This window comes from Lissotriton vulgaris, chromosome 1_1 (assembly GCF_964263255.1).
Source record: "Lissotriton vulgaris chromosome 1_1, aLisVul1.2, whole genome shotgun sequence".
In the NCBI taxonomy this organism is placed as follows: Eukaryota; Metazoa; Chordata; class Amphibia; order Caudata; family Salamandridae; genus Lissotriton; species Lissotriton vulgaris.
In genome coordinates, this window is record NC_141685.1 from 1274036911 (window position 1) to 1274064874 (window position 27964).

General features: G+C 44.1%; 1 protein-coding gene across 2 annotated transcripts in view; it reads left to right on the forward strand.

The window, feature by feature from the left end:
• Window positions 1-27964, forward strand: part of ITGA5 (integrin subunit alpha 5) — a 377970-nt gene that overhangs the window by 185932 nt on the left and 164074 nt on the right. For both annotated transcript variants that reach the window (XM_086964803.1, XM_086964795.1), the window contains exons 3-5: window positions 8850-8962; window positions 18964-19087; window positions 26723-26784. In XM_086964803.1, the coding sequence (XP_086820929.1) occupies window positions 8850-8962; window positions 18964-19087; window positions 26723-26784 (299 nt within the window). The remainder of the gene's footprint in view (window positions 1-8849; window positions 8963-18963; window positions 19088-26722; window positions 26785-27964) is intronic.

The window sequence follows — 27964 nt, forward strand, 5'->3', positions numbered from 1 at the left end:
TATGGCTTTCAAATTTTGTAAGTGTTTGAGATCTTGATCCTAGCATGGCGTAGGTGCAAGGTACAGTTCCTGTAGTGTGCCACAATTGCAGTTTTTCTAGGGCTTTAGTTCTTGCAGTGGGACTATAATGTCACCATAACTGTTTTGCAGTGAGTTGCTTGCTCTGCTTTAGCTGCAACATTGTTGTTCAGTGAATTTCAGATTTTTTTTCTTGATTAATTATGGTCACCATTTTACTGGTGTGAGTTGTAGGGTGAATGATAGTCGGTCTCTGTTTGACATGGTGGTCTTATCCCTTTTGATGGTTTTCAGCCATACGTAGGGGGCCTGTTGCAGAGCAATCTCCTTTGAAGCCAGCCCCTTGCTGCACATGCAGTTTGCAAGTAAAGTTAAATTCTAGCATCTGAACTTTAATGTAAGTCTACCAAATGGCACAAATGTGTATTGCAGACCACATGATGTGGTTTTGATCAATTTATACAATAATGTCTTTGACTCTCGCATAACCTCTAAATCGATGATTTACAGTGCAACATTACGCCTTTCCTGGATGGACACACAAAAAAAACGCACAGATATGATGGACGGAACACTGAAACTTTTCAGACAACCCCAGTCACAGATCTGGGTTTAATTCATTCATCATTCTTTAGCTTACACCAAAGACAAAGACACAGAAAAGAGGCTCTGATTGTCAGGAGAGGGAGGCTTTGTAACGTCAGGCTTTGTGGTAAGGCCGATCCCTCATCTTGTGGTCTGGAGATACCTAAGAGGAAGGAGAGTGTACATTTTCAGCATACACCATTTGGGGAGATCCTGAATAGATTTCTGACCGCCAGATTCTTGCCAAACAATTCACTGCCCCAGGTTCCCCTTTCCTTACTACTTTAAAGCTCCTCAAAAGGGTAGTGAGATCGATTACATCGAAGTGTCACAGGACCTAGCCAAGCTTACACTCTACCGTTATGTATCGGTCTCGTGTATTAGCAGCCACAACCCACTTACTTTAGAGTTGGACCTTACACTGGTGATGGGGGTAGGGGCGGGTGGGAAAGAGACAGCAGGAGAACCTAGTCCCCCTCTTAATAACAAAATGGGGATGTGTGGAAAGGGATGCCTTTCTGGGTAAACTTGAGTGCGAGAATAGTGAGGCATTCTCAGTACTTACCCAGGAGGAGGGGGGGGGGGCACTAGAAAATCTCATGCTTTTAGAACTGTGTGCTCTGCAATGGGTTGATATAAGTAACGAGAGAAAATGCCAGTACTGATAAGCTTAACTCAACAGTGAGATAAATCTTCCACAAACAGAAAATCAAATTCCAGAAAGGGAATGCTCATTAGTCGCACTTTTATTTTATAGAGAATTTCAACAATATTTTATAAAAGTCCTTTTTACATTTGAAAGAAAAAACATTAGGACAAAATCAGAACTGAGAACATAAAAGTACAATCACCTGGAACGAACCACCATTCAAAAATACAGTCATATCACATTCGCCACACATTCAACACATACACACTTAGCTCAAGCGTACCATATATACATTATGTACAAGGGAAAAGAAATATATATACAACTGGAACTGCATTAATTAAACGAAAACGTTCACAATTTTGATTAGAAGATAATACAATACCAAGGATTTTACAATTTCAAAAAGTCTTTGCAAACATGAGTGAAGGTCATTACTGTACAACAAATAATATGAAGTCTATACAAATACTTGACTCTTAAATCAAAATGGCAGACCAGTGAGGAAAAGGGCCTACGCGTTTCGAATCTCCTTTAGTTCTTTGGAGATTCTCATCAGGGCCTCAGGCAGCTGCACAGGAGGGAAGAAAAAAGAAACATATATCTTTTAAGAAAATTAACACAGGAGTGACGAATAAGACAACAATTTAACACATTTGTAATTAGCAGGATCAGTTTGCTACAAGGAGGGTCTCCTATCAGAATCTCTAAGCTCAGTGAATTCCCAGCAAAGTCAAAGGAACAACCAGACTGAATGGTGAAAGATGAAAACTACATAGGTGGACTGTAGGAATCTAAAGGATGGAACTAGGATCTCTAGGCTACACCCACATTAGTAGGCTCATTAGGCTGGTAGCCAGTCCAAAAAGAACTTACCACCAAAGTTGCTGCGAAAAAAGCTGGCGGTAGTCCAGATGGGGATGAGGGGTGGTCAAAAACGGGAGGGAAAATCAATCTGTAAAGCAGAGGAAAGTATTTGCAGTTACTTAACATGGAAATATTAGTAGTAGAAGTTATGGATGTGTACCCTGCGAGGTTCTCTTGCAATGGGTTGAGGCAGTCTCAAGTCACAAAGAATACCCCACCAAGCAAGTATTCTCTTCCTTAATAAGAACAGAGTTTTTTTTACGTTTACCTAATGCGTTCAGTTGGCCACACCGAAATGGTACCAGGGACGCGGGTCCATCTGAAATAACAAAAAGCATCAAGTTGATAAATTAGAAGTAGGACGCTGAAACATCTTACATAGTGAGTGGAAGGGATTGGGTGCAACAATTTTGAGGGATTGAGGAAGAGGATCTAAAAGGACATGTTTAGCATGTAACCCAAACGCGCCTTGGTGGACACCTCTTAAATAATCTTCCTATGACCTATGTCACTGCTACCAGATTTTTCGTGACAAATATCCAATTTTCTGTATGGCCCTCCACTATATGAATACAAATCATTGTTAAGTTTAAGTTGGACCATGTGTTCAAATTTGGTAGTCTCACCGTACTATTTTGATTAGTTGAGAAGTAAAAGGCAGGCGGGCCAGAAATGGCATTCTTTTTCCCCCCGATATATTGGAACTGGTTGTAGTGATTGTTTTTGAATAAATGCTTCTCACACTAAATAAACTGGTCAGGACAGAAAAAACAGAGTTAAGTGTCTTGCAAGAGAACACTCTGTCCACCTGTTGAGAGGTGAACTTACAGCCAGACATGGACTGCAATACGTGGTTAGGTCTTCCTGGCTTATGCTCCATGCAGTACCGAAATGAGGAGCTGAAATGTCAGAATAATGTGACGCATTGTATGCCATTTGCTTGTCTTACTTTGTGGTCAGCTGATGGTATTCTATATTTATTTTGCTAGGTGGAATTTTGATGATTTTACAACATTCATTAACAAGCATTAAACATGCAATAGGTCTCGCCTTTTATTAAGTTAAAGCCATTTGCTTTGCTTTACAATACCATTAGCAAAGCAAACGGCTTTAACTTAATCAAAGGCGAGACCAATTGCATTTTCAATGCTTGTTTTGTTTGGCACGAGTTGATCACGTGATTTGCCCAGAATCACAGGATGTTGATTGTCCCTGCCGAGACTCGAACCTTGTTCCCCTGCTTCGAGGTCGACCGCTTTAGCCGTTAGGCCACATCCTGTATTAGCCTCTGTAGTGACACGCACTCCAATCCTATCTCCAAATAGGCATTAGACACTATGCTGTGATCTGGCAGTAAACGCATCCGAAACTGGAAGGGTCAACGACTGAATGGCTGTGTATGTTTGCAAGGGTAAAATCGTAGTCCATGCATTTAGAGCAAAATATTTTAAAAAACGAAACTGCAGGAGCCTTGTTTGGTGCAGACACTTAAGACTGGAGCTTTCACAAGTTGGTGATCAGAGGAGGACTAGGAAATGGATAACAAGTACTGATATAATATAGCGTTTCTTTTCGGGATATCTCTGCAGGTCCCTTACTTTTAGGAATGGTGCACTGATGGTTCCAATGTAAGTTAATTGTAACACTACTCCAAATTAATGATTTGAATGTGTTAAGAAGACAAAGCCTGCTCCACGCAACCAAAACTTTCAGATGATGGTCGCAACTTGAGAAAATTATGGCCGCAATTACAGAACTTGAGGGGTTATAAAAGCAGTTGTTTCCAATTTTAACTCCCATTAGAGTCTTTGCTATCATCTACAACAATACAAACGCAGAAAGGAATTGCATCAAACTTGGCATGAAACAAGAACGCTGATAGCGCCTTTACTTGGTTTTGTGTTAATCTGTTCAGCAGGTGATGATAAATTAGTGTTAGCAATATATGTGGCATGAGCTTCGATGGGTTAAAAGTTAGTTATGTAACCTATTCATGTGTGAGTGCTCCGTGGATTCTCAAATCAACAGAGGATTCATGAATCTATTATAAAAATAAAATACAGGAACACTATTGGACAATTTTGCTTTTTCTCCAGTCATCCATTACAGATTTGTAAAGTGTGGATTTGCTTATCTGTCGTGCTGTGACTGACTGGCCATCACAGAAAAAATTGTGTTGCATAGGGCTTAAGCGAGCAGGCGGATTCCAAGGCCAATGTGGGTGGAGGCCCATCCAATCAAAGAGACCACCCTTTTTTGAAGTTCATTTTTTTTGCAGGATTTACAAATCCAGAATTTGGTTATCGAATCCTTGACCCTCCCTTTACCAGGTATTGTCTTGGGGATTTCGGAATGTGAGAATCTGGTCCAAGATTCTCAAATCCTGAAAAGAAAATTAAAAAAAAATTCTTTGGTGTACCTGAGCTACGCAATGCCAGTGACCATGTGCATCAAGGATTTTGCTTATGTGGTGAGTGCGCACAGCACCCGGTCGTAGCCTAAGCCATGCCCCAGACCCTGACACAGGATATGCGCAACAAGAGTTGTCCATCTGTAGTGGCTCGGCGGCCAATCTAAGCTGGCAGTTTAAAGTGTTGAGAGCAGTGCCTCCTCTTCATCCAGTGACAGTACAGAAAGTAGCAGTGACAGTGAGGCGGACAACTAAGTTAGAACTCACAAAAAAACGCAAACAAGGTTCCAGAGGAGAACCGCAGCGATTCTGAGGACAAAAAAGAAAAACACAATAGCAGTGTTTCCAAACCTCGTCATAATGGAGAAGGGGGTAGAGAAAAGACCAATACCGCCAGATAAAACAGAGCAGCCAACAGGCATAAATCACAATCCCGGTAAGGGCCAAGGTGACCTGCATGAGTGGGACAGCAGGAGCAATAGAAGATGAGAAAAGTCATAAAGTCTGCGCAGAGATCACAGGCTGAACAAGCTGGCTCCGTGGAGCCGACGGGGAGGGAAACTGAAAGTCCGCGATGCGCGCGCTGCCAGCCTCCGGACAGGAGATGTGCACGCGTACGGAGTGCACATCTCCTGTCCGCGCCTGCCACCTCCCGTTTCCCTTCGGGACAGAAAGCGGCAGCAATAGTCTAGTTAGCGAAGCAACTGCGCTGCATTCGCCAGCGAGACCTAAAAATGGGGAGTCTGTATGTCAGGCCTGTACTCCAGGGCCTGGGTGACATAAGTTCAATTGGTTAATACGTGTAACGAGTATTGCTAATTTTCTCTGGGGACACAGGTATCATCAGGGCTGGACTGACCGTTGCGGGCACCGGGCAATTCCCCGGTGCGCCGCAAGGGTGGGGGATGGTTTTGGGCCCCCGGGGGCCGTTTTTGTTACAGGGCCGTTTTTGCAGCATAGCTGCAAAATCGGCCCTGTAACAAAATCGGCCGAAAACCGGCCCAGCAAAGAGCTCAATCGCACCCCCAACCTCCCCCAAGGGGCCTGCCGCGCACTTTGCCAGGGCCAGTTTTGGTTCCCAGTCTAGCCCTGGGTATCATACTCCTGCAAGTTCACTGAATTGCGAAGTAGCTCCTCTTTTGGCTTTGATTTTCAGGTGGAACAGTCTAGGCTCATTCTTGGATGGTGGTTTTCTTTAGGACGTTCAGTTTAGTTATCCAGTATAGGTTATTGAAGCAGCTTTTCATTTGAAACACTTCTTTACATAAAATAATATGCTTTAAAACGTGTGACACTTATGTTACTCTGGTAGACACTCAAACTGGGTTAGAGAACTTTTAAAATGTGCATGTCTGGCTAGCCATCCCAAGATGGACGGCCAAATGGATATGCACATTTTAAAGCGCACAGCTCCCTGCTGCTGCCATTCTGCAGCACTGGCCTCGTCCCGTCCTGACACTTAGTTCAGAATGAGTTGCAGAGAAATAAAACTGTAATAAATAAACGTTATTACTGTTTTATTTTTCAGCTCTGGGTCTTATGGGGCGACACTCCTCCTTTCAAATGGAGGAGCCACTCTTACCATAAGAGTTCTCAGGAGGCGCTCCGATGGACAGAAAGGTAGCCACTTGGCTAAGGCACCTTCTGTGTTAGCAGCTTTGGTGACATGGAGACTGCAGATAATGCAGTCTGTCTCACGGGCAAGTGGAGTCGTGGGGACTGAGGCTCACAAACCTGCATGTCTGTTTAGGTACTGCTGAAATCTGAAAACAAATGTGTAGGGTTTGTCATGTGGGTAATTGCACTGTGCAGGCAAAATATAAGTGCATAGAAAAAGTTGGAGGCACATAGTCCTTATGATGTCATTAAGGTGGCATGCAGGCCACATGTTGCCATGCAGTGAAAAGCCATTGGCAGGGGTTGAGCTGTTGCTATAATTGGGTGTCAAACTGGTACTAATAAGGTGAGACCTATGCCCCGACAAGATTAGGAAGTGTAAAAATGTAAAAATAATGAAGCAACGCTATCACAAAATCATCCGCATTATGTTGCTGTTAGTGCACAAACCCGCTTCTGATTTATCCTCCCACGCGTGCTGGTAGTTTGGACCGTGTGTAGTGTAGTCTCTGTCATACTTTGGTGTTCCCCGCTAGATCTGTCTCACTAAGTACTTTGATATGGAATTCTAAAACAATGTGCGAGAAGCATTCTATTCAAAGAACAACAGTCAAGCCTAAAGATTCACTTAGTTAATATAGTCACCGCAAGGCATAAGCTAGGCAATTAGTTGGTAATATGAAAGGTTTCTCATTTAGTAAGACATGAGAAGTCAAAAAGTTCACAAGAGATCTGGCAGTAGCAAATCAAGCATGGATTCACCTTCACTGAATTAGCAAAGGTTCTCCTTCTTTCATACAGAAACCTCACTCATTATAGGACTTAAAACAAAAGATGTCATACATTCACTTCCTTGGGTCACAGGCTTTTAGCCGATGAGAAGCAAGATGAGAAAAACATTTAACACAGAACACGTTCGGCGATTCTCTCATCATTGTACAACATTCTAGACAAAAAGCTCAACAAGAATGCTCAGGTCATCTCACTGCGCACCTCCTGCTTCCACATCCTATGCATGCTGCGAAAGATCTTTAAACGTTTGCCTGAGAACACCAGACAGACTGTCACACAAGCACTCCTCACCAGCAGGCTGGACTACAGCAACACATTCTACGTGGGCATCTCTAAACGACTCTCACAGACTCCAGACCATCCAGAACACTGCTGCAAAACTCGTACTTGACCTTCCACATCACACTGCACCTCGGGAGCTTCTCTGGCTCCCCATTCACATCGCAGCCCATTCAAACTTCTAACTCAGACCTATAAAGCCCTACGCAAGGCAGGGCCAGAATTCCAGAGCATCCGTATACACTTTAACCAAAGCACCGGATACCTACACCGTGCTTCATTCTCCTACATCGCATCCAAGACATGGAACAACCTCCCTCAGCACATCAGAATTTCTTCCTCACAGCTTGAGGTCCGCAAGAAACTGAAGACTTGGCTCTTCGTGTTAGCACCTTGAGAACCACACACTTTCGCACCTGCCCAAGCGCCTAGATAACCTCTCAACTGATTAGTGCCTACACACATCAACATAACATCAATTCTACTATTTCATAGCTTCTGCACATAGAACATTTCCTTGGAAAGGAACATTTTGTCTTACTCGGCTAGAAAAGTCTAAGTTCGTCACAGCATAAACCTCAAAGTTTTTTTTATTATAGCAGTGAATCAACAGAAACGATCACGTGATGTAGGCAATGCTACATCCAAGATGGACTACAGAAGCGAAGTTGCCTTAAATTGGATGAAGTGCATATTCGCGTTCTACACATTAACATTTTGACAGTCTACTTCTAAACTGCATGTTTGCCTTTTCTAGCCGCAAAATGTATTCAACCCTGTAAAATCATTTAATCCTTTTGTCTACCGCATATTTCCCGTGGCTCTGCAAATAAGTCTTTAAAAAAGATAAAGATGCCGTCCTTCCCTCTCCTGCTTTTCTATCTAGGGCCACTGGTATTATGCCATTCTGCGGCTGCATCTTTTTTGGTGTAAATATGAATTTGCAACATTTGCCACAAAAGCCACCATCTGCTGCCAAACCTGCAGATTTTAACAGTAACAAATGTTTCTAACTCGTGTGGATCAAAAGTTACTAAAAACAACTGCAACATGTGCTTTCTTGCAGTGGAAGGTCTTTTAAAACGGTTGCATTATTAGTTACCGTTCAGTTGCTATTGCTGTATTTAGATGTGAAACGGGTTCTAATGAATTGGAACCTTGTCCCAGACAGTGCTGTGTAAAAATGTCGTAATACTATCAAAAATGTGCCACATTAAGCCACATAATTTGTGCTTTCTTGTCACGTAATTTAGTCAACTCTGCTCCATAATTTGGTCTTAATGTGCAGCATAATTCCAGTGGCCCTGACTGTAGACATGGTGAATGGAATATTGTCAGCTGATGTATGGCCATAGACTATCAAGTCTGCTAAAGGCTCCAGAGACGCCTTGAAAGTGAGATTCTAGGTGGCACGGGCACACATGGGACTTTTCAGTTAAAGAACTCGGGTGGCTGGTTAAGCCTCTTGGGTAGGGCTTCTCTTGGATCGTTACAGCGGTCTGGGTGATGCTTAGTTCTTCCTGTATACATACCTTGCACACGCCTTTTGTACTTTATTCTGCTATGCATTGGCCATCGATATATGCTGAAATGACCAGAGGAGTGCCTAACCTGCTCTCATTTTCACCCCAGGTCCACGTAGCCACGAGTTCAAAGGAAATGTCTCCGACTGGGAGGAGCGGGTGGAGTTCAAGTCCCTGCAGTGGTTTGGAGCAACAGTGCGAGCACACAACCACTCAATACTGGTAGGTGCGAGCTGGGCATGTGCTAGCCCCTTGTGAATGTTGTGCTTCCACTGGGCCCCTGTCCTTTTGTTCTTTTATTTGGGACCAGACCATGTTATGTTATTATGAACTTGTAGAGCGCATTATCACCCAGGGGTATCTAAGTGCTATCAGCGGACACACATCAGTAGGGCACCAGACCACTCAATCACCATCCAGACTTCCCTCTGCTTTATGGTTTGTCCCATTATCACTGTCATTATTTGGATTTTCTGCCAGGCCCTGATTCCTCAACCTGGCATCCCCACTTTGATTTCACCTCCTTCCTTCCTCCTCCTTCCATGGTACTGCGACTTTCTGAATCCCGCTCAGAGCCCTAAGGCCTGCAGCAGTGCATGATGACGCCGTCCACTGAGAGATTTATTAGGGAAGTTTTATAAAGTGCAAACAAGACCCGTCCGGTTATCAGAGCACTGTACAGAGAAGCAGACTTGTTAAACAAGTACACAAGCAAATAGTAAGTACTTTAAAACAAGTTAAGCACTCCAAATGAGAAAAGGTAACAACAAGGAACAAAGTAGATTTAAAGTACTAACATTGCTTATTAGAATAGGCTACAAGAGCTTTATACACAAAGTCAATTTGAGTAGCTTTAGGTCTAATGCTGAAAGCATTTATTCAGGAGCAATCGTTTTATTGAATGAGGAGTTTGATGGGTTGAGTTTGGTTTCAGGAGGAAGTGTGTTCCATATTCTAACGGCAAGACCAGTGAAGTTCTCTTGAATTTCTGTGGTTTCAGCGGTATAGATTTAGAACTTCTTAGGTACCGACTCATAACAGAGTTTGAGTTTTTTGCCAGGTAAACGGGAATTTTGTGATGAGCTTTGTGTGTCAAGCAGGCTTACTTGAACTGAATCTTGGCTTCGAGAGAGACAATTGAGCTGTATTAGATCGGGTGTGATGTAATCTTGTTTTCTTGCTCCATTGATGAGTCTTGCAGCTGAGTTCAGTGTAGCCCTCAAAGGGGCCAGCCTAGCTTTGGGTAACCCTGTCAGGGTGGCACTCCCGTAATCTAAAGGGGAGCTAACTAGGGATTGGACTCTAACTGCAAGTCATCTGGAGGTAGGAATGGTTTGATTTTTCTAAGTGTTGAGTTGGTGATTGACACATCTGGTCGTTGCACCAATGTGGTCTTGTAAATCCAAGTATTTGTCTAGAGTTATACCTACTGATCTTGTGCATTCAACCATATTAGGAGGTGCAGTTGAGTGCCTTAGTTGTTTGTCATTCTTCAGTGGGGGCAGAGTGGTTGAGAGGGGGTTTGGGATAAATTCCATCTTGAGCATGTTTAGCAAAAGCTGATTATGTGTTAACCATTGCTGAGTTTTCAGTAAGGCACAGTTGAGAGTTTTGATAAATTATGGTGAGGCCATTTTCATGTACAATTGAGTATCAGCGTACATGTGATAATGTAGGTTTGAGTGAATCAGAATTTCAGTGAATGGTTTCATGAGCAGGTTGAAAAGCATGGGTTAGAGTGCGGATCCTTGAGAAACTCCAATTGAAAAGGACGTACTGCTAGAAAGGGACTGGTTGAATTGATTCTTGGCGTTTCGTTTCGATGGAACAAGGAAAACAAGTTAAAAACTGGACCAGGTAACCCCATCCTTTTTCTCAAGAGCATCAATCATGTCATGTTTAACTGTATCCAACGTCAAGGAGAGATCAAGAAGTGTAAGTGGGCAAGGCTTGTTCTGGTCAAGTAGTGTTAAGGCGATGCCAAATAATACTGAATTATATGCTAAAATTTGAGAAACTGGGTCAATCAAAAACAGTTGAAATATGTCTTGTTCTGTGGTCAATAAATACTTACAATGACACTGGTTAAAGAGAGGGTAAGCCAGAGGCAAAGGTAGGTATACCAGGGGATAGAGATTGCGTAAAAGAAATAAGACATGATCAGGTAAGACCGAGAGAAATGTCAGATTCTCAGTGGGACGCTCGAATCATAGGGCTCTGGATAATTTCTAACTTTGACCATGCCTTAAGATGTGTGATTACCCCTCCTCTGTTCAGGGCCCTTCCTTTTCCTACATGTAGGACATTGACTTTTCTACCAACAACAAGTAGCAATGGGTCCAAGAGAACCAACAAACTAACTATGTATCTGTAAGGACGTGACCTCAACTGAAGATGTGAAACAGCGAAATCAAACCTAGGGTACTTTCTCAGTGAGAATAAATTCCCATCAGATTACCGACCTGTACCACCCTACATCATATGGGATCCTTCACCATGAAGGTAGATTGTTGTACCCTCTGTAGATTACTAGTGTGATGTATCTAGGTGTCAAGTGGCAATTGACTAGCAGTGCTGAAAAAGTGAAAATAATAAGTGACTGATGTGAAACCACATAAAATAGGGTAGTGAAGGGGTAAAATGTTTTTTAATGGGTACCTATTCACTCCCAAGTTAATAAAAATAGTGCAAGTAGTAGTATAAACAAATGACTACTAAGATAGATATTGAGTTGACATGTTTCTGCAGTTGAACGGGGCCAAAAGGTCTCTTACTGCTTCTTCAGGACCATGAGTGCTACTGCTAGATGTAAGTGAAACAAGTGAAACAAAACTTTTCATAAATTTATATCAACTGGAGTTCTCATGATTTCGTGGTCCAATGTGCACCAATATATCAAAAGGAGCAGACAAACAAACAGATACATAGAAAGAAAGACATACACATTATAATTTGTATTGTATCCATGTCACATTGTGCCATCAAGATTCAATAATCATTTGTAGGACCGACATGTCAGTGATAATGTATCGATTTGATTACATTGTCACTCACCTATGTGGCAGGAGAATGTAACCCCACCTCACCTCACCTGGCTACAGCGCAGGTAAAATGGAGCACCGCTCTGATTGGGGGGAAAAAGAAGGTATTAAAGGAAGGACCTCATACATCGCAAATGCGTGTTCATACGAACCGCTCGAGGCATAAAAAGTATCGTAATTTCGTCTGTATGTTGTTAATGTTTTTAATGATACACTATTAATGCCAAAAGGGGATGGCCCCAGGATGAGGACTTCCGTCTTGTCTGAGTTCAGTTTCAGACGGCTAAGCATCATCCATTCCGCAACGTCTTTCATTCCTTCCTGGAGGCTGGCTCTAGCGGTGGCAGGGTAGTTGGTGAGGGAGAGGATCAGCTGGGTGTCGTCGGCGTAGGAGATGATGTTAAGGTTGTGTTGGCGTGCGATGGCTGCGAGAGGGCTCATGTAGAAGTTGAAGAGGGTGGGGCTGAGTGAGGATCCTTGTAGAACGCCGCAGATGACTTAGGTGGCCACAGATCGGAACGGGGGGAGGCGAACTCTCTGGGTTCTTCCGTCGAGGAACGAGATGATCCACTCCTTGGATTCCGGTGTTGCTGAGGCGCTGTATCAGGGTGCGGTGGCATACGGTATCGAAGGCTGCTGAGAGGTCCAGGAGGATGAGGGCAGCTGTTTCCCCGTTGTCGAGCAGGGACCTGATGTCGGTAGCTGCGATGAGAGCGGTCTCGGTGCTGTGGTTTGCTCGGAAACCGGACTGTGAGGGGTCGAGGGATCCGTTTGTCTCAAGGAAGGCAGAGAGTTGTTTGTTGACGGTCTTCTCGATGACTTTGGCTGGAAAAGGGAGGAGCAAGATGGGGTGGAAGTTCTTGAGGTCCGTGGGGTCCGCGGTGGGTTTCTTCAGAAGGGCGCTCAGCTCAGCATGTTTCCAACTCTCTGGGAAGGTGGCGGATGCGAAGGAGCTGTTGATGATGTTCCGGAGTTGGGTTGCGATGATGGAGTCTGCTGTGTTGAAGATGTGGTGTGGGCAGGGGTTGGTTGGGGATCCAGAGTGGATGGTGTTCATCAAGCGGGTGGTGTCTTCGGTGCTGATAGGGGTCCAGGTGCAGAGGGTGGTGGTGGGGGGCGTTGGTTTGGTGGTTGGGTGCATGGTCTGTGCGCCGAAGCTATTGTGTATGTCGGCGATCTTGCGGTGGAAGAACGAGGCGAGTGAGTCGCAGAGGTCTTGCGGGGGTGTGATGTCGTTGTTGCAGGCGCTGGGGTTGGAGAGCTCTTTAACGATGCTGAAGAGTTCCTTGCTGTTGTGGGTGTTGTTGTCTTGTCGTTCTTTGAATGTTGTCCTTTTGGTGGTGCGGATCTGCTGGTGGTGTTTGCAGTTGGTGTTCTTGAGGGCTGTCATGTTGTCTGTTGTCTGGTCGTGGCGCCAGGCTTTTTCGAGGGTGCAGCAGGTTTTCTTGGAGTTTTTGAGGTTGTTGGTGAACCACAAGGTTTTCCTGCTGCCGGGTCTGCTGGATTGAAGTCTTATTTTGCAAGCCTGAGTGGGCTTCTTACCTTTTTAATTACAGTGTTTAAACCATAACTAAGTAATTGTATCTGCCGGGTTCTGTACCTCGGCACAAAAGCTGTTCTAGAAATCACTGTCCATGCTTGCACTCAGGTCAAGCTATTTTGATGCGCAGGGCATCTCGGTCCCCATTCGGGGAGTGACTGAGCAGATGAGGGGCCTCCTGTTCCCTTACCGTGGTGGTTGAGGTAGTGTACTTCTGTTTTAATGGGGTCTGTCCACCTATGGCTCTGCAAAGTGGCCAAGTAAAACTTTCTGCAATTGACTGAGTAGTAAGGGTGAGAGGTTACAGGCTTCTCAGGGCGGTGGTAGCGTAGAGAGCAAGATTTTAGAAAGCAACAACCGACCAACAGGCACAATAATGGTAGTTTAGAGCAGTCCTTCGGCACAGGCAAGGAGTCCGGGTGAGGTCAGCGCCTCTTCTCTTATGGCTGCATGATTTCTGTCCAGTGTCAATCAGGGCCGGCGCTAGGCATGGGCACCGTGGGCAGCTCCCTTGGCCTCTCAGGGATGGTATCTGGATACATAAGGGAGGGAGACGCTCCCTTCAATTGAAAGAAGACCCATTCACAGACACTGTGGGAGGCCCATTGTCCATCATTTTGGCGCCCCCATAGTTTTAACTTTTAGCCCACAAGCAATTCTCACACCTATCGGACTGAAGGTCTGAGAAATGCTTGTGAGCTCAAAGTTAAAACTGGGGGGGCGACAAAATGCTGGACAATAGGCCTCCCACAGTGTCTGTGAATGGTCTTCTTGCAAGGGGTCACTTATCGATATTAGAGGGGCCTCGCACATTCCCTTTTAGCCCAGGGCCTCGCAAATCCTAGAACCGGCCCTGGTGTCAATCGATGGCCTTGGCGCTTCTGCACAGGTATAAGCCTGGCTGCTGCAGCCCTGTTTGTCTGGGGTGGTGGCTGCAGCGCCACTAGGCTGATACTGAAGCAGCTCGTGGCCCCCAGCAGAGCTAATTTGATTACCCTTCTGTTGCAGCTCCAGCTGGGTCGAGACTCACTATGGCAATTGCTGCCCCAGCTAGTCTGATAGCGTCAGAAACGCAGTACAAGCCCTGACTAGGCTGTCGCGTGCACTTAAGCCCTGCTTGTTTCCAGTCAGGAAACTCCTGAAAGATTCGCTCTCAGGCACCCTCCATACGCTGAGTGGCACAGCCTCGCTTCCTGCAGGGACAGGCAGACTCCTTCCCTCCCTCTGCAGGCAGCCTACTACGCAGTATGTGAATCTTCAGCTACTCCAGCAGAAAAGAAAACTTCTGCTGCTGTCCCCTCACCTCTGGGAGGCTGGCTGTCGGGGAGACATCTGCTCGTGTCTCGCAGCAGTGCGTGGAGTACTCTGCTGATCACTCCTTACTTGGTTGTGAACGACTTGGAACTGGAACAAACTGCAGTTGTTTAGGTCCAACTTTTTTACACATTCTAGGCGGTGGGTGTGCATCCACAGGGTCTCCACTTTCAGAATAGGTCTGGGGGTGCCTCCCTTTTCAAGTCTCCTTCTCAGGCTTCTGCTGTCCTTACATAGCCTTAGTATAGAGCAGAGGTCTTAAAACTGTGGATTACGCACTTCTGGGGGTCTGTGGCAATATTCCAAGGTGAGGACCAAATGCCTCGGTACATAAGTGTAAAGGAAGATCGAAAGAAGCGCAGAATTTATTGTAGGGGCCTAAGGGGGGGGGGGGCGCTCCACACACTCTAAATTTACTTGTAGCACTTTTAGTGCATTACAAAATATGGGAAACTGTAATCATGAGCTCTGTGGTGATAGGTTCAAAGGCATGGCTTAAAAGAATAAAAGATTTTATGAGCGTTGTTTTTTTTCACCTTCAGGTAATTTCATACTGTCTAACGCAACTGAATGCCAGATAAACTTATTGGTGAAAAATGTGCTCTTTTACATTTTGAAATCTCGGTTGGTAAATGTGATCATCACAGAGCGATGTGGGGAATATGGACTTGTTTGTTTATAGTGTTATGACGTCCCAGCCTTTAACAGAAAGCACTGTGAATACTATGTAAGACTTTATATCAAAATGGTATTAGACACAATATAAAATAGGCTGCCATGAAACAAGTTGGTATATGAAATAAATTCTTTTAAAATGGCTGTTTGTCTCTCAAAAAGAGTAAATCCTGGTTACCATGAAGCTTCTAATGACTCCATCATTTAAAGTCAATACTGGCTCCCAAGCAGCCTTTACATTGGGTGGTAAACCAATTGCACACATTTACTTTTCTTTCAGGTAGCAGGCACCCAGGTGACTCGGCATGTTTATTCTTTAGCTCTGTCCCTCCCTCGGCTTCACTGCATAGGAGAACTCCCACCCCCCTTCCCCCTCCCCTGCCTTCAAATTTAGCGTGGCATGGGTGCTACAGAAAAGTGCATCTGAAATGATCTTATAAGCCCTACCCTCTGTGCTTGTCACTGTCCTTCCCACTCATCAAGGTATTGCCATAATATTTTGAATGGGGGCTCTGCCTCTGCTATAGTGTGATTTTCTCAGAGCAGGCAGCTCTGGAATTGCCTTACACCCCAACATGAGCACAATGGGGGGGGGTGAGTTTTCAACACCTAACTGCCATCCGCCTCTATGAAGCCATAGTTGAGGATAAAAACGTCAGGCCTGACCTAGAAACTTCTTCACCTTGCACAACAGACATTGCAGTCCTGCCCCTCATCCTTAACTTCAACCAAATGGCAGTGCTCAGGAAGAGCTGATCAGCAGCCTCTTGCTCACTTAAATCTTCGTGGAATTACCAAAGGAATCCCTGCTTGCTTTCTTCACACTTCAATATCTGGAGATCCAACCCCCAGCCATGGGCATGCAGATAATAGCCTTCCTCCGTCGAGGATATTTGCCATCATCCTTCATCTTGTGGCAAGACAAATGAGGAGCATTCAAAAACAAGCATTTGCAATGCATTAGGTCTCGCATTAGGAAAGTGTGAGCTATTGGTATTGTAAATGACAATTTTTAAAAATATTTTTGGCTTTGAAAATATATAAATTAATAACATTGTTATTCACAAAGCAAATAGCTTACACTTTCCTAATGTGAGTCCTATTGGCTATGGCAATGCTTGTTGATAGCAAGCAAGGACAGTGCTGTTGTGGTGCTGAGTGATGCTGTGTGGTGCTGAGTGATGCTGTTGTGGTGCTGAGTGATGCTGTTGTGGTGCTGAGTGATGCTGTTGTGGTGTATTGGAGTGATGCTGTTGTGGTGTATTGGAGTGATGCTGTTGTGGTGTATTGGAGTGATGCTGTTGTGGTGTATTGGAGTGATGCTGTTGTGGTGTATTGGAGTGATGCTGTTGTGGTGTATTGGAGTGATGCTGTTGTGGTGTATTGGAGTGATGTTGTGGTGGTGCCCCCGAGTGATGTGGTGGGGCCCCCGAGTGATGTGGTGGTGCCCCCGAGTGATGTGGTGGTGCCCCCGAGTGATGTGGTGGTGCCCCCGAGTGGTGTGGTGGTGCCCCCGAGTGGTGTGGTGGTGCCCCGAGTGATGTGGTGGTGTCCCTAGTGATGTGGTGGTGTTGTGTGGCGTGCAGCAGTGTGTGGTGTGGTCTGTGTGCGAGGAAGCCAGTGTGTGGTGTGGTCTGTGTGCGAGGAAGCCAGTGTGTGGTGTGGTCTGTGTGAAGGGAGGGCAGTGTGTGTGGTCTGTGTGAAGGGAGGGCAGTGTGTGTGGTCTGTGTGAAAGGGGGGGGACAGTGTGTGTGGTCTGTGTGAAGGGAGGGCAGTGTGTGTGGTCTGTTGGAGAGGGGTGTAAGCATGTAAAGACAGCCAGAGGCGAGACTGGATAAAAGTGCTGTTTGTGGAGAAAGTGTTTTTGTTTTGCATACAAAATATAAGAGGGAAAGGATCAGTGGAGGTAGATACGGTGGAGGTAGATACGAGTGGGAGGTGAAAACAGGGCTTTGGAAAAGTGCAGCTTATGACAGAGAAAGAAAGAGGATAAAAGGACAGCGTGAATCAAGAGGAAGAGAGATAGGAAGAGACGGGGTGAGAGGATGAGGAATGTTGGAAACAGGAAAAGAAATGGGTACATATAATGAAGAAAATGTAAGGTGATAATTGAAAAAAGAGGAAGCTATGTGCAATGAAGCGGGAAAAGACGTAATGGAAAGGAAGATGAACATGGGGATGGGTAAATAAAATACCAAGCTCTCGTCATTGCTGTGGCGAGGGAGCGCATTTCCTTTGAAGTCCGCAATTACACAGTTTATTGACCTCCACGGGCTAGGTATGTGGCTGCTGCACAGGGGCATCTGGGGAGGGCCTAGACACGGTGTGGGAGGAGGGGGCTGGAGACGCGAGACACGGCCAGACCAACGCGAGAGCAGGGAAAGACACTGTATAGGGAGAGAAGCGAGGCAAGATTATAGAAAAGGCGGGAGAGGAAGGAAGAGAAGGATAGCCGAAGCGGGAGCGCATTCCTTTGAAGTCTGATGCAGCGGGCGGGGGAGCGGCAGCCTTTGAAGTCTAATGCGAGGCACAGGCAAATGGTGGTGTCACGTGGCTGGTTTCTGCACGCGCCTGTCTCACATGAACTGTGTCTAATCCGCAGTTTTGGTAGAGTTTTCGTACTGCTTACTAGAATTCTCGACAAACCAGCATTGCTAAAGCAATGTTTTAGGTCGAGACCTAAAAAGTCTGAAGTACTCACATACACACCCCTACTTATTCACATGTACTTCATGCACAACAGACATGCACATGCAGTCAACATACATTCAGGATGTCAATGCAAGGTCCTGGCTGTTCACAGTACAGTGATACTTGACACTAAAAGCGGTTTGTATGCCTCGCTGTGAATGACGCGCATAATAAAAGTAAAAATGTCTGGTCACACTAACAATCTCAGAACATGGTATGCAGCAATGATTGCTCTATGTGTTATATACAGGTCAGGAACCGTAGTCTTCTGCCAGTTACTAAAACGTACTTGGTGCAACTCTCCGTGTGACTGGACAGGTGCAGGTCAGGGACAGGCCTAAGCCTCTGTTTCCATGCGTTGAACCATGTGATGCGAGCGCCAGAATGGGTCCCATATTCAATCAAGTACTCTGGTCCAGAAAGCACGCCTGTATACCCTATAAGGGTATGCAGAGTAGTGGGCATTCTCATCCCAGTAGGGACTCGTAGGTTTTTGCAGTGCCAAAGATATTTCAGGGCAACCTACCCAAGTTGCCAGTCTTGGCAGACCGAAGAAGGTGTATTTTACTAAATCCAGTGCAAGAGAAGCAGGAAGGTACACAAGCCCAAACAACCTCAGGGATGCACTGGGACCAGGAATTGGCATTGTTGCCTAGGTAACCAAGATGGTTTGGAAGCCAGAATCTCACTACCAAAAGCAACGAGGGCCACAGACGCTGGTATAAGTGTGCTGTGATACAATTGTTTTTTTTTTTTGGGGGGGGGGGGGAGGAGGCTGTGCTTATAGTGGGCCAGTAGCACTGTTGGAAGACATCTAAGGAAGATCTCAGCATTGTCCCTGGGCGGGGGGGGGGGGGCACCAATATTGTGCGTGAAGACACCGTAGAGCGGTCATTGCTTTTACTATGATTCAGACTCGTTTTTTTCCAGGATTAACACTGACCTTCTGTCCATCTCAACAGGCCTGTGCCCCACTGTACAGCTGGCGCACGCTGAAGGATGAGGCTCACCGCGACCCCGTCGGTACCTGCTACCTCTCCATGAATAACTTCACCACCTTCATCGAGTACTCTCCATGCCGATCAGGTACGTCTGCAGGCTCTTGGCTTTCTGTACTGCTGCCGACCGCCAGAGGCACTGCCCCAGCAGCGCTGCCTGCCTCCTCGCTTCTTGCACTGCTCTTATTTTCCTGTAACACACTGCAAAGCGCTTGCAGTTCGGAGCACACAGATGGTTGTCGGTATTTTTTTAATCCATTGTTACTAAAGGCTGCAGCAGATTGACCAGAATGTGTGCATCTTTGGAAAGTACATTGGTACACCACATCCCTGAGTGACCTCGAAGTGCTTTCAGAATTGGGGCACCACCCTGAACTGCTCTGGAATCCTCCGTGACAGGATTCACAGCTCAAGTTTCGTTTGGGTGTCTTTTCCCTCTTGTTTTAGGGATGCGTTGCATCAGATAGAGGCTGGCAAGCTTGTAGCGATTCGTGTAGCGTTTAGAAATGGATCATGCTGGAGGCGTGAGTGCCACCCAGAGACTTTTTTTAATTTAATTTTGTGGACAATTCTGTGAGCGGATGCGTACCTGACTTATCCATTGTTCGGTATAAGATTATGTGAAATTGCAGTAACTTCCTGCCAATTATGTGGCTTTAATGCCGATCCGTGTGTGTGGGGGATGTTCATCTTCTTCAAGATGTTTAGTATTTGTGCATTAAGGTGTACACTCGGCTGAAATATATATCCTTCCAATGTGTGATAAAACTTGACAGTTCATGGTAATGTGGCCTTTGTTTTTCTAGATCAGAGATGTACACATTTTATAGAAACGTTTTTGTCGTGTGGCACGCATCAGATACTGTTTTTTAGTTCACACTAGACACATTTGATGGCGTGTCAGTGAAAAGTTCTAAGGCATTGCTCATTTAATTCCACATAAACAATATTTGTGTACACAAGTTCCTCTCTGTATTAGTGTTGCGTAAACATGTGGTTGTATTTTACTATTGCTTACAGAAAGAAACCACGCTTCTTGGTGTCGCAATGGACTTCTTTAGCGCTAGACCACATCTGTCGGTTCCAGGCATGCACCTTATAATGGTTGATGATGAAGATGGTGGTCGTGTCCCTTTGCTTTATTTGCTCCCCCCTTGACATTTGTGATCGAATGTTCCCTCCTGCCATTTCTACTAGGTACAACTGTTGATATAAAATATATATCGCCTCACATTGATAGCAATATCTTTTTACACTTGTATATACACATAAACGCACTTCGTTGACAACATTAGTGAGTGACGGGGGGGATCTGACCAGGTCCTGACGAAGAGGCATTATGCCTCGAAACATGTTTACACGAACAGGAGAGCAAGCCCATTAATAAGCTTTCTGTCTCTCCGCCTCACCCCTTTTTAACAATACCAGCCAGTGACTATTAAATATTTTTTATTTTCACTAGGCCAGGTATTATTTTAAAACTCACATTTCCTATCACCCCTGACCCTACTGACACTCACTACAATACACTCACATAGCACCCACAATTAAGGTGCTCCAGCGTAGTCGCTCATCGTAGCACGCCCGTCCCGCAGCGGGACGGGAAGACCCTGATGATGAAGCATGACACCAAGGGCCCTTTTGGTGTGTGAGCGGTATTTTAACAAATACTGTGTATGCCAAGAACATCTGGACACACAGGTAACCTGGAACAGGTGGACCTTTTTGATTATTTGTATCCTGTTCCTGTTCACAGCCAGCAGCCGCCGCCTTGAAGACCTGTCGTCAGTTCTACAGTACAACACCCAGTGCTTTCGGTACTTCGCTGTTCTGTCTGATCATACTCCAGCCTTCTTAGCCCGCAAGTTACTTTCACGGATTGTTAGAATGCATTTTTAAATTTGGTCGGCCCAGTTAACACGTGCAAGCGATTAAAAGGCAAGCGGAGCATCCTGAGATAGGTTTTTTCGCTCCTGCAAGTCGTGGTCCAGGCCTGCGCTGTGGGCTCTGGGTGTTTCCAATTTTGCATCGGGCCCGCGTCCACAACTCTGTCGTGGGACTGTCACGAAAATCAAACCAGAAAACAGATCTGTCGTTTCTTCAGAGCTCAGTGTCATATGAAAATAATTTGAGTGTTCTTTGGAAACTGAAATTGAACCCATTGCGGTGCAATGAATGTCTTTAGTGAGAGAAGTCTTGGCCGCAAAAAAATTGGATCCCCTCCTCCTGTAAGCTGTTGGGATAGAGTTAAAAACAATTGGGGCTATCAAACTGTAACAACGCAGTTATAGGGTGATGTGAAAGACGTGTTCCTTATTTTGTTGTAGACTCCTGGGCATTACAAGCAAGAACACTCGCACACCCCCCAAAAATGGTGGTGGCTTCCTTACACTATAGATGTGTGTGTGTGTGTGTGTGTGTGTGTGTATGGAGTGGTGTGGCTCACTGGTTAAAGGCGGCAGATCCGAGAGCAGAAGTCGGCCCGGGAACAGGGTTCAATTCCCGGCGCGGCAGGGTCGTGGACCAGGGTCAGCGGACTCGACAATTCTCGCCTCGGTGCCTACTCTAACCTGGCGTCCAACTCGGCAACTCTGGGCATTAGCTTGCCTAATCTCTACAACTGCCCCATCAACGCCGGGGATGCCTGGCTCCACCTTGGGGATTCCCAGTAGGGAGCTTCCCACAGGGAAAGCCAGGACGGGTTCCCCAGCGGTATACAGCGCCGGGACGCCCCTTTGTTGGAGCAGCTGTGCGCTTTACAAGTATACAACATTTAACATTTATTTATATATATATATATATATAATGTGCGTTTATATGAAGAATGTTGTTTCAGCTAATTTGTCCACTTTGGGTTATGTTGCTTAATAATGTATTGCATTATTTTTCCTCTTCCCGACGTCAGCCATAATTTGGAATATCCTCTCAGTCGTGTGGATGTTTGTTTTTTCTAAACTGTTGAGATTAATTGTTTAACTACGGTTAAAACATGCTTCAGTAGAACCCTTGTAGGCCTGGAAATGCGTGCTGTCCATTTCTTTCTCAACCCCAACATCACTACACCAGGGGTATTCTGTATGGTAAAACCCATTATGTTTCATACTAGTAAACACCTCTTTCCAACAATACTTCAATTTCACACATCTATCAAGCATGTACAATTATAGCCCTCCTACATCTCCACATTGTGTTTTTTTCTTCATTTTGGCAGCAGTTAAGATTTGTTTTCCTGTTTCACAATGAATGAGAGATTGTTTTCATTTGAGTGGTAATTGTTGGTAAACACTCAAGGTTGTATCACTGTGATTTTCCAGAAGTCCTCTGGTGGAGCCAACGAAACCTGAGTTTCTTCAAAAGCTTTTCAGCAAAGTTTGCCCTTTGGGTGGTACAGTAATTGCTCTTGGTCTGAGTAGGAGTTCAGTGGAGTGAATCAGACATGCGCTAAAGTGATACTTTTGAAAGATATAAGGTTTGACAAAGAAGATTGTTTGTGGTGCATGGGAATTAGCTGCCTGTTGAAACAATAGTGTGTGCATTTCGATCCCTCCCCTTCGGATGAAACCTAGATTCTGCCAAATATTCGCCAAGAATAAAATATATTTTAAAATGCAGATCTGTAAAGATCATGAGCTGCGCTTTGTATCCAGTGAAGGATCAAGAAAAACTGAGAATATGGTAGCCGTTGCATTATTTTAGGACTGTTTGAATATATGAGGGTGCTTTAGAGCACTATTCCCTCAATTTAGATTCTAATTTCCTGGAACTTGGATTGAAACTAGCATGCAGAGCATTGTGGCAGGATACCATCCTATTTTGTTTAATTTTGTTATGTTGATCTTACATGTCCTTTCTTTCCTTGGTATCCTCCTGCAAGATTATGCACGACCTCTCCATCTTGATATTCTTTAATGGTTGCTTTCGTACTGATAGGACTCCTCCTTTCAAAACGTGCTGCACTCTGCAAGATGGTGTCTCTGATATGGAGTGCTTGTGCCGATTTGTGCTCATGGTTTGCTTGATTAGGCGTACTCTAATTATTCTGGTATTGACGTTCTGCTATTTCCAGGAGCTGAAGTTGCATGAACCACCTAGGACTATCAAAAGTGAGGTTTGATAACTTCATCAGACAGGCAACATTTAGATGAAGGGAGGTGGTATGAAGGTTGAGTTAAAATTTACCTGCTCACTCAGGTCCATTGCATGGAAATTATTTACATTTTAATAACGTTAAAAAATATAGTAGAGTAAAAGTAGGAGGTTGTCGTCCTTATTGGCTGAATTTATTTTCAGAAGGGTTCTGAAAGTCGTCCAAAAATTGAAGCAAATGCCGATTGCTTAGGAGATCCAGAGGTCTATAAAGTAAAGTGTTGTTCACTGGTTGATTCTCCTCTAAATCTAGCTCTTTGTCCAAAAATTGAACAATTACTGTTGCTAAGCAATACTAAATCATGCACTTAGCCTTTGACCCTAGCTGCTTGTGAGATATTATAGAACTACTGGGGCGGGCCCTCTGTTGGGGTCCTGTTCTTGGTTGTATACTGATAGGCCAAAGTCTTGGGAGGTGATAGAGGGCAGAAATTACAAAGTTAAAAGGGATCCCTGTGGCTTTTTCTGAGCTTTTCACAGTCCTACATGAACTTCTTGCTTTGAAAACTATGCCAAAGCGCAAAGCAAGCCATTTCATTTTTAACTGACGTTAAATACATCTCTAGCTATTGCATTTCCTTGTGGATGCAGTCAAAAATGTTATCATTTGTGTAGAGACCTGGTTAAGATTGGCAGAAATTTAATAAAAATGAAACGTTCAAAGGATAGAACCACTGACTCTAAAAGAGCTGATACAAATTGGTTGAAGAAAATTGAGGGGTGGAGAGTTAAAGGTATTTAAATTGTACTACTGCTGAAAGATGTAATTAATCTCTTGTCATTGTTCTTGTGTGGGGTCCAGTGGGTTCTGACAATCCTATTTAGGACCCACCAAAGAGTTTCAGCTCAGCAATTGGACTTGTTATCACATAGTTTGCCTTCATTAAACGATGACATGCAGATTTTCTTTTGACTTGACTTAAGCGAGGAAATCACAGACCAAATATGGCTTGTTGCCTTTCAGTGGTCTAGAATTTAGGGAGGGCAGAATTCAAGCTTGAAGAAATTTGCTTGTAAAATCTAATGACTTCGATTGCATTCTTGGTTTTAGACAGGCCTATTGCAGCCTGATTGCAGTAGTCCTATGTATTTTTAGTTGGTGTAGAAGTCCGCCCCCAATCAGATCAAATAGTGTTAATATATTGAGTGCCAGTGAGCCATGCACACTATCCCGCTTGGATTTCTCCCATTCTAGAGAGGCAATTATAGATTTCAGTGTTAAGATCAAACATGCTGAGTTGGGGCTATGTTGTTGATTGGCCAAATAGGGCTAGCTTTGCTCCCGACTTGTTACTCAGTATGCCACTGGTATTTGTTGCTTGGTAGATGTTTGGGCTATGATTCAGGGAGCACTCCGGCGTGTGGGGATGGGTGTGCACCTGTTTCAACGCATTTTTTACAACGCACTACTTTTACAACGCATCCATTACAACGCGGATACTGTTACAACTCATGTTTTTAAAACGCATTTTTTTACAACGCAGGTACCCTTACAACGCATACCATTACAACGTAAGTATTGGTAAGTATATGGTTATATTTTAAATGTTATATGTTTGGGGTTAAGGGGTATTTTTAGGGGTTAGGGTCAGTTTTGGGTTTTAGGGTTAAGGGGTATTTTTAGGGTTCAGGGTCAGTTTTGGGTTTTAGGGTAAAGGGGTATTTTTAGGGTTCAGGGTCAGTTTTGGGTTTTAGGGTAAAGGGGTATTTTTAGGGTTCAGGGTCAGTTTTGGGTTTTAGGGTAAAGGGGTATTTTTAGGGTTCAGGGTCAGTTTTGGGTTTTAGGGTAAAGGGGTATTTTTAGGGTTCAGGGTCAGTTTTGGGTTTTGGGGTAAAGGGGTAAAGGGGTATTTTTAGGGTTCAGGGTCAGTTTTGGGTTTTAGGGTAAAGGGGTATTTTTAGGGTTCAGGGTCAGTTTTGGGTTTTAGGGTAAAGGGGTATTTTTAGGGTTCAGGGTCAGTTTTGGGTTTTAGGGTAAAGGGGTATTTTTAGGGTTCAGGGTCAGTTTTGGGTTTTGGGGTAAAGGGGTATTTTTAGGGTTCAGGGTCGGTTTTGGGGTAAAGGGGTATTTTTAGGGTTCAGGGTCAGTTTTGGGTTTTAGGGTAAAGGGGTATTTTTAGGGTTCAGGGTCAGTTTTGGGTTTTAGGGTAAAGGGGTATTTTTAGGGTTCAGGGTCAGTTTTGGGTTTTGGGGTAAAGGGGTATTTTTAGGGTTCAGGGTCAGTTTTGGGTTTTGGGGTAAAGGGGTATTTTTAGGGTTCAGGGTCAGTTTTGGGTTTTAGGGTAAAGGGGTATTTTTAGGGTTCAGGGTCAGTTTTGGGTTTTAGGGTAAAGGGGTATTTTTAGGGTTCAGGGTCAGTTTTGGGTTTTAGGGTAAAGGGTAAAAATAAATTAAATTCAATTATAATTTAAATTATTTATTAGCAAATAAATTAAATTAAATTACTTTGCATTATTTTTGGGGTTGTGGGTCAGTTTTGAGTTTTTGGGGTACAGGGGTACAGGGTAAAAATAAAGTAACATTTATTTACATTAAAATTAATTTACGGAAATTAAATTATTTAAAATTACATTAAATTATACTTTTAAAATTAAGTTACTATTATATTATTCTAATTAATATATACTTACCAATACTTACGTTGTAATGGTCCGCGTTGTAAAGGTACCTGCGTTGTAAAAAAATGCGTTGTAAATACCTGCGTTGTTACATGACCCGCGTTGTAAAAACTGCGTTGTAACAGTATGCGGAGTAAAAGTCCGCGTTGTTACATCATACATCCGTGGGGATGGTCCTGTTACTGCACTGGCAGGACCACACTCCCCATCTTGCGAAAATCAGCCCAACACCCTCCCTTCCGGACAGACTGCAAGATCGACAGATACACACACGATCTAGCCTCCCCTCCCTCCATAACTCCCATCGATTAGCTGGCATCTAGCTATGCCACAATAGAACACTTTGTGAATATGAAAGCAAAGGAATGATGGGACCTCTGGCACACCAGTATGCGTTTTTCTTCAACTAATCCTGTACTCTGTAGTGTTGAAGCTAGGAGCACCCTCTTAGTAAAGCCGCCTCAGCAAAATGTGAAAAATCTGCTGTATTTATTTGGACAATATTTTTATCGCACACCGTGAGCAGTGTCTTATGCGACTTTTGGTCGTACTCCAAATCAGTGAATTCAAAAGTAGCGCCTTTTAGTGGCGGCCCAAAAGTCTGCAATACTCCCCCGCAAGCTTCAAATCTTGCAACCAGGAGGTGCTAAAGAACTTACTGATAACTAGATCGGTGACCTAGATTGATGCATCTTCAGTTCATCATGTTTTTCTCCTTTCATGGGTAAATTTGCACCTTACCCTTTGCATTAAAAGACCCTCTCCGATAGTGCACAGACTACAGGTATGGTTGTACTATAAAGATTTACACAGCAAATAAGAAAGTTGCGCGGCCGTTGCTCAGTTTGCGAGATATTCACATGCTTTCGTATATAATGATCTGTGGAATATCACAAAGTCACAGTTGTGACTGCTCCTGCGGTTTTATTAAATGACCGACCTGCTTACTGTCCCTTTAGATAGAAGCTCGGAGCAAGGACAGGGGTACTGCCAAGGAGGCTTCAGCGCGGAGTTTACCAAGGTAAGATCTGTTTGTTACTGTTGTAAGCATAATCACTCTTCCGTCTACATTTGCACTATGACTTTGAATATCAATACGGTTTACAACTGATGTTTGGAAGAACCTGTTCCTCTCTATTTTTGGTTCTTGGGGTGATTTCTTTTAAACCATTCAGAACATCCTGCTGACCAGCAGTAATTGTGACATAGCGAAAGGTGCAGTACTAGTGCTGTGCTTGTTAACGTGCAGTCAGTCGAAGATGGTCTGAGGCCTCAGAATGCCCATTTGCTTTGAACCGTGATGAAATCGAATTTCGTTCACTAAGAGTTAACCAACTAGTGAAAACTAAGTATTTATAAAGTACCTTTGCCAGTGCACTTTAAATAAGACCTTTTATACATGGGTTCTTATCCAATTCATAAGCTATCATTTTATTCTCCTATGAAGAATGGAATTTTGAGTTGACATTGCTTAGATTTGGGCCTGCAGATTTCAGCAGTTACTCTTTAACTCATTGCTAAGTTTTCCAACTATAAGTAGGTGTGTTTTTATAACCTGGGGTAACACTTTGAAAGCTAGGTTTGCCTTTAACAGAAGCAAATTGGTATTATATTTGATGTGAGGCAGCATTGACTGTGTTCATTGGCTTTTATTTATTTTTATTTATTTTGAAAGTTTTATATAGCGCGAACAAGATCTTTGCAGATATCAGAGCGCTTTACAAAGGCAAGGGGTAAGAACCGGAGAGTGCATAACAGGCATTTGAGCATAGCGTACATCACAAGCAAACCCCTTCCATTCGCTTAAGTGAGCATGTTGATTACATCGAAGATCAGGGCCAAGTATGTAGGATGAATGATACATACTCTTCAAAAGACTAAACCTAAAACAGAGTGCGAGAAATTGGGTGAGGGGGGTGTGAGCCCTCTGAAGCCACAGCAACAGTCCTTTTTAGGGTGAACCACAGTCACTAAATTAACTTGTGCTTAACCCTCTAGTAGCTTGGCACAAACGCATTCAGATTTAACTTCTAGGCATTGTGTACAGTATTTAGCAGTACACAGACTGCAATGAAGTGAAAACGCAGCACAAGAAAAGTATCCCAATTAAAAAAAAATGGAGTAAAATGTAATAAATTATTTGACATCAAAACGATAAATACCAGATCGGTGGAACCGGAGATGTGCACTCTCAAACTTTT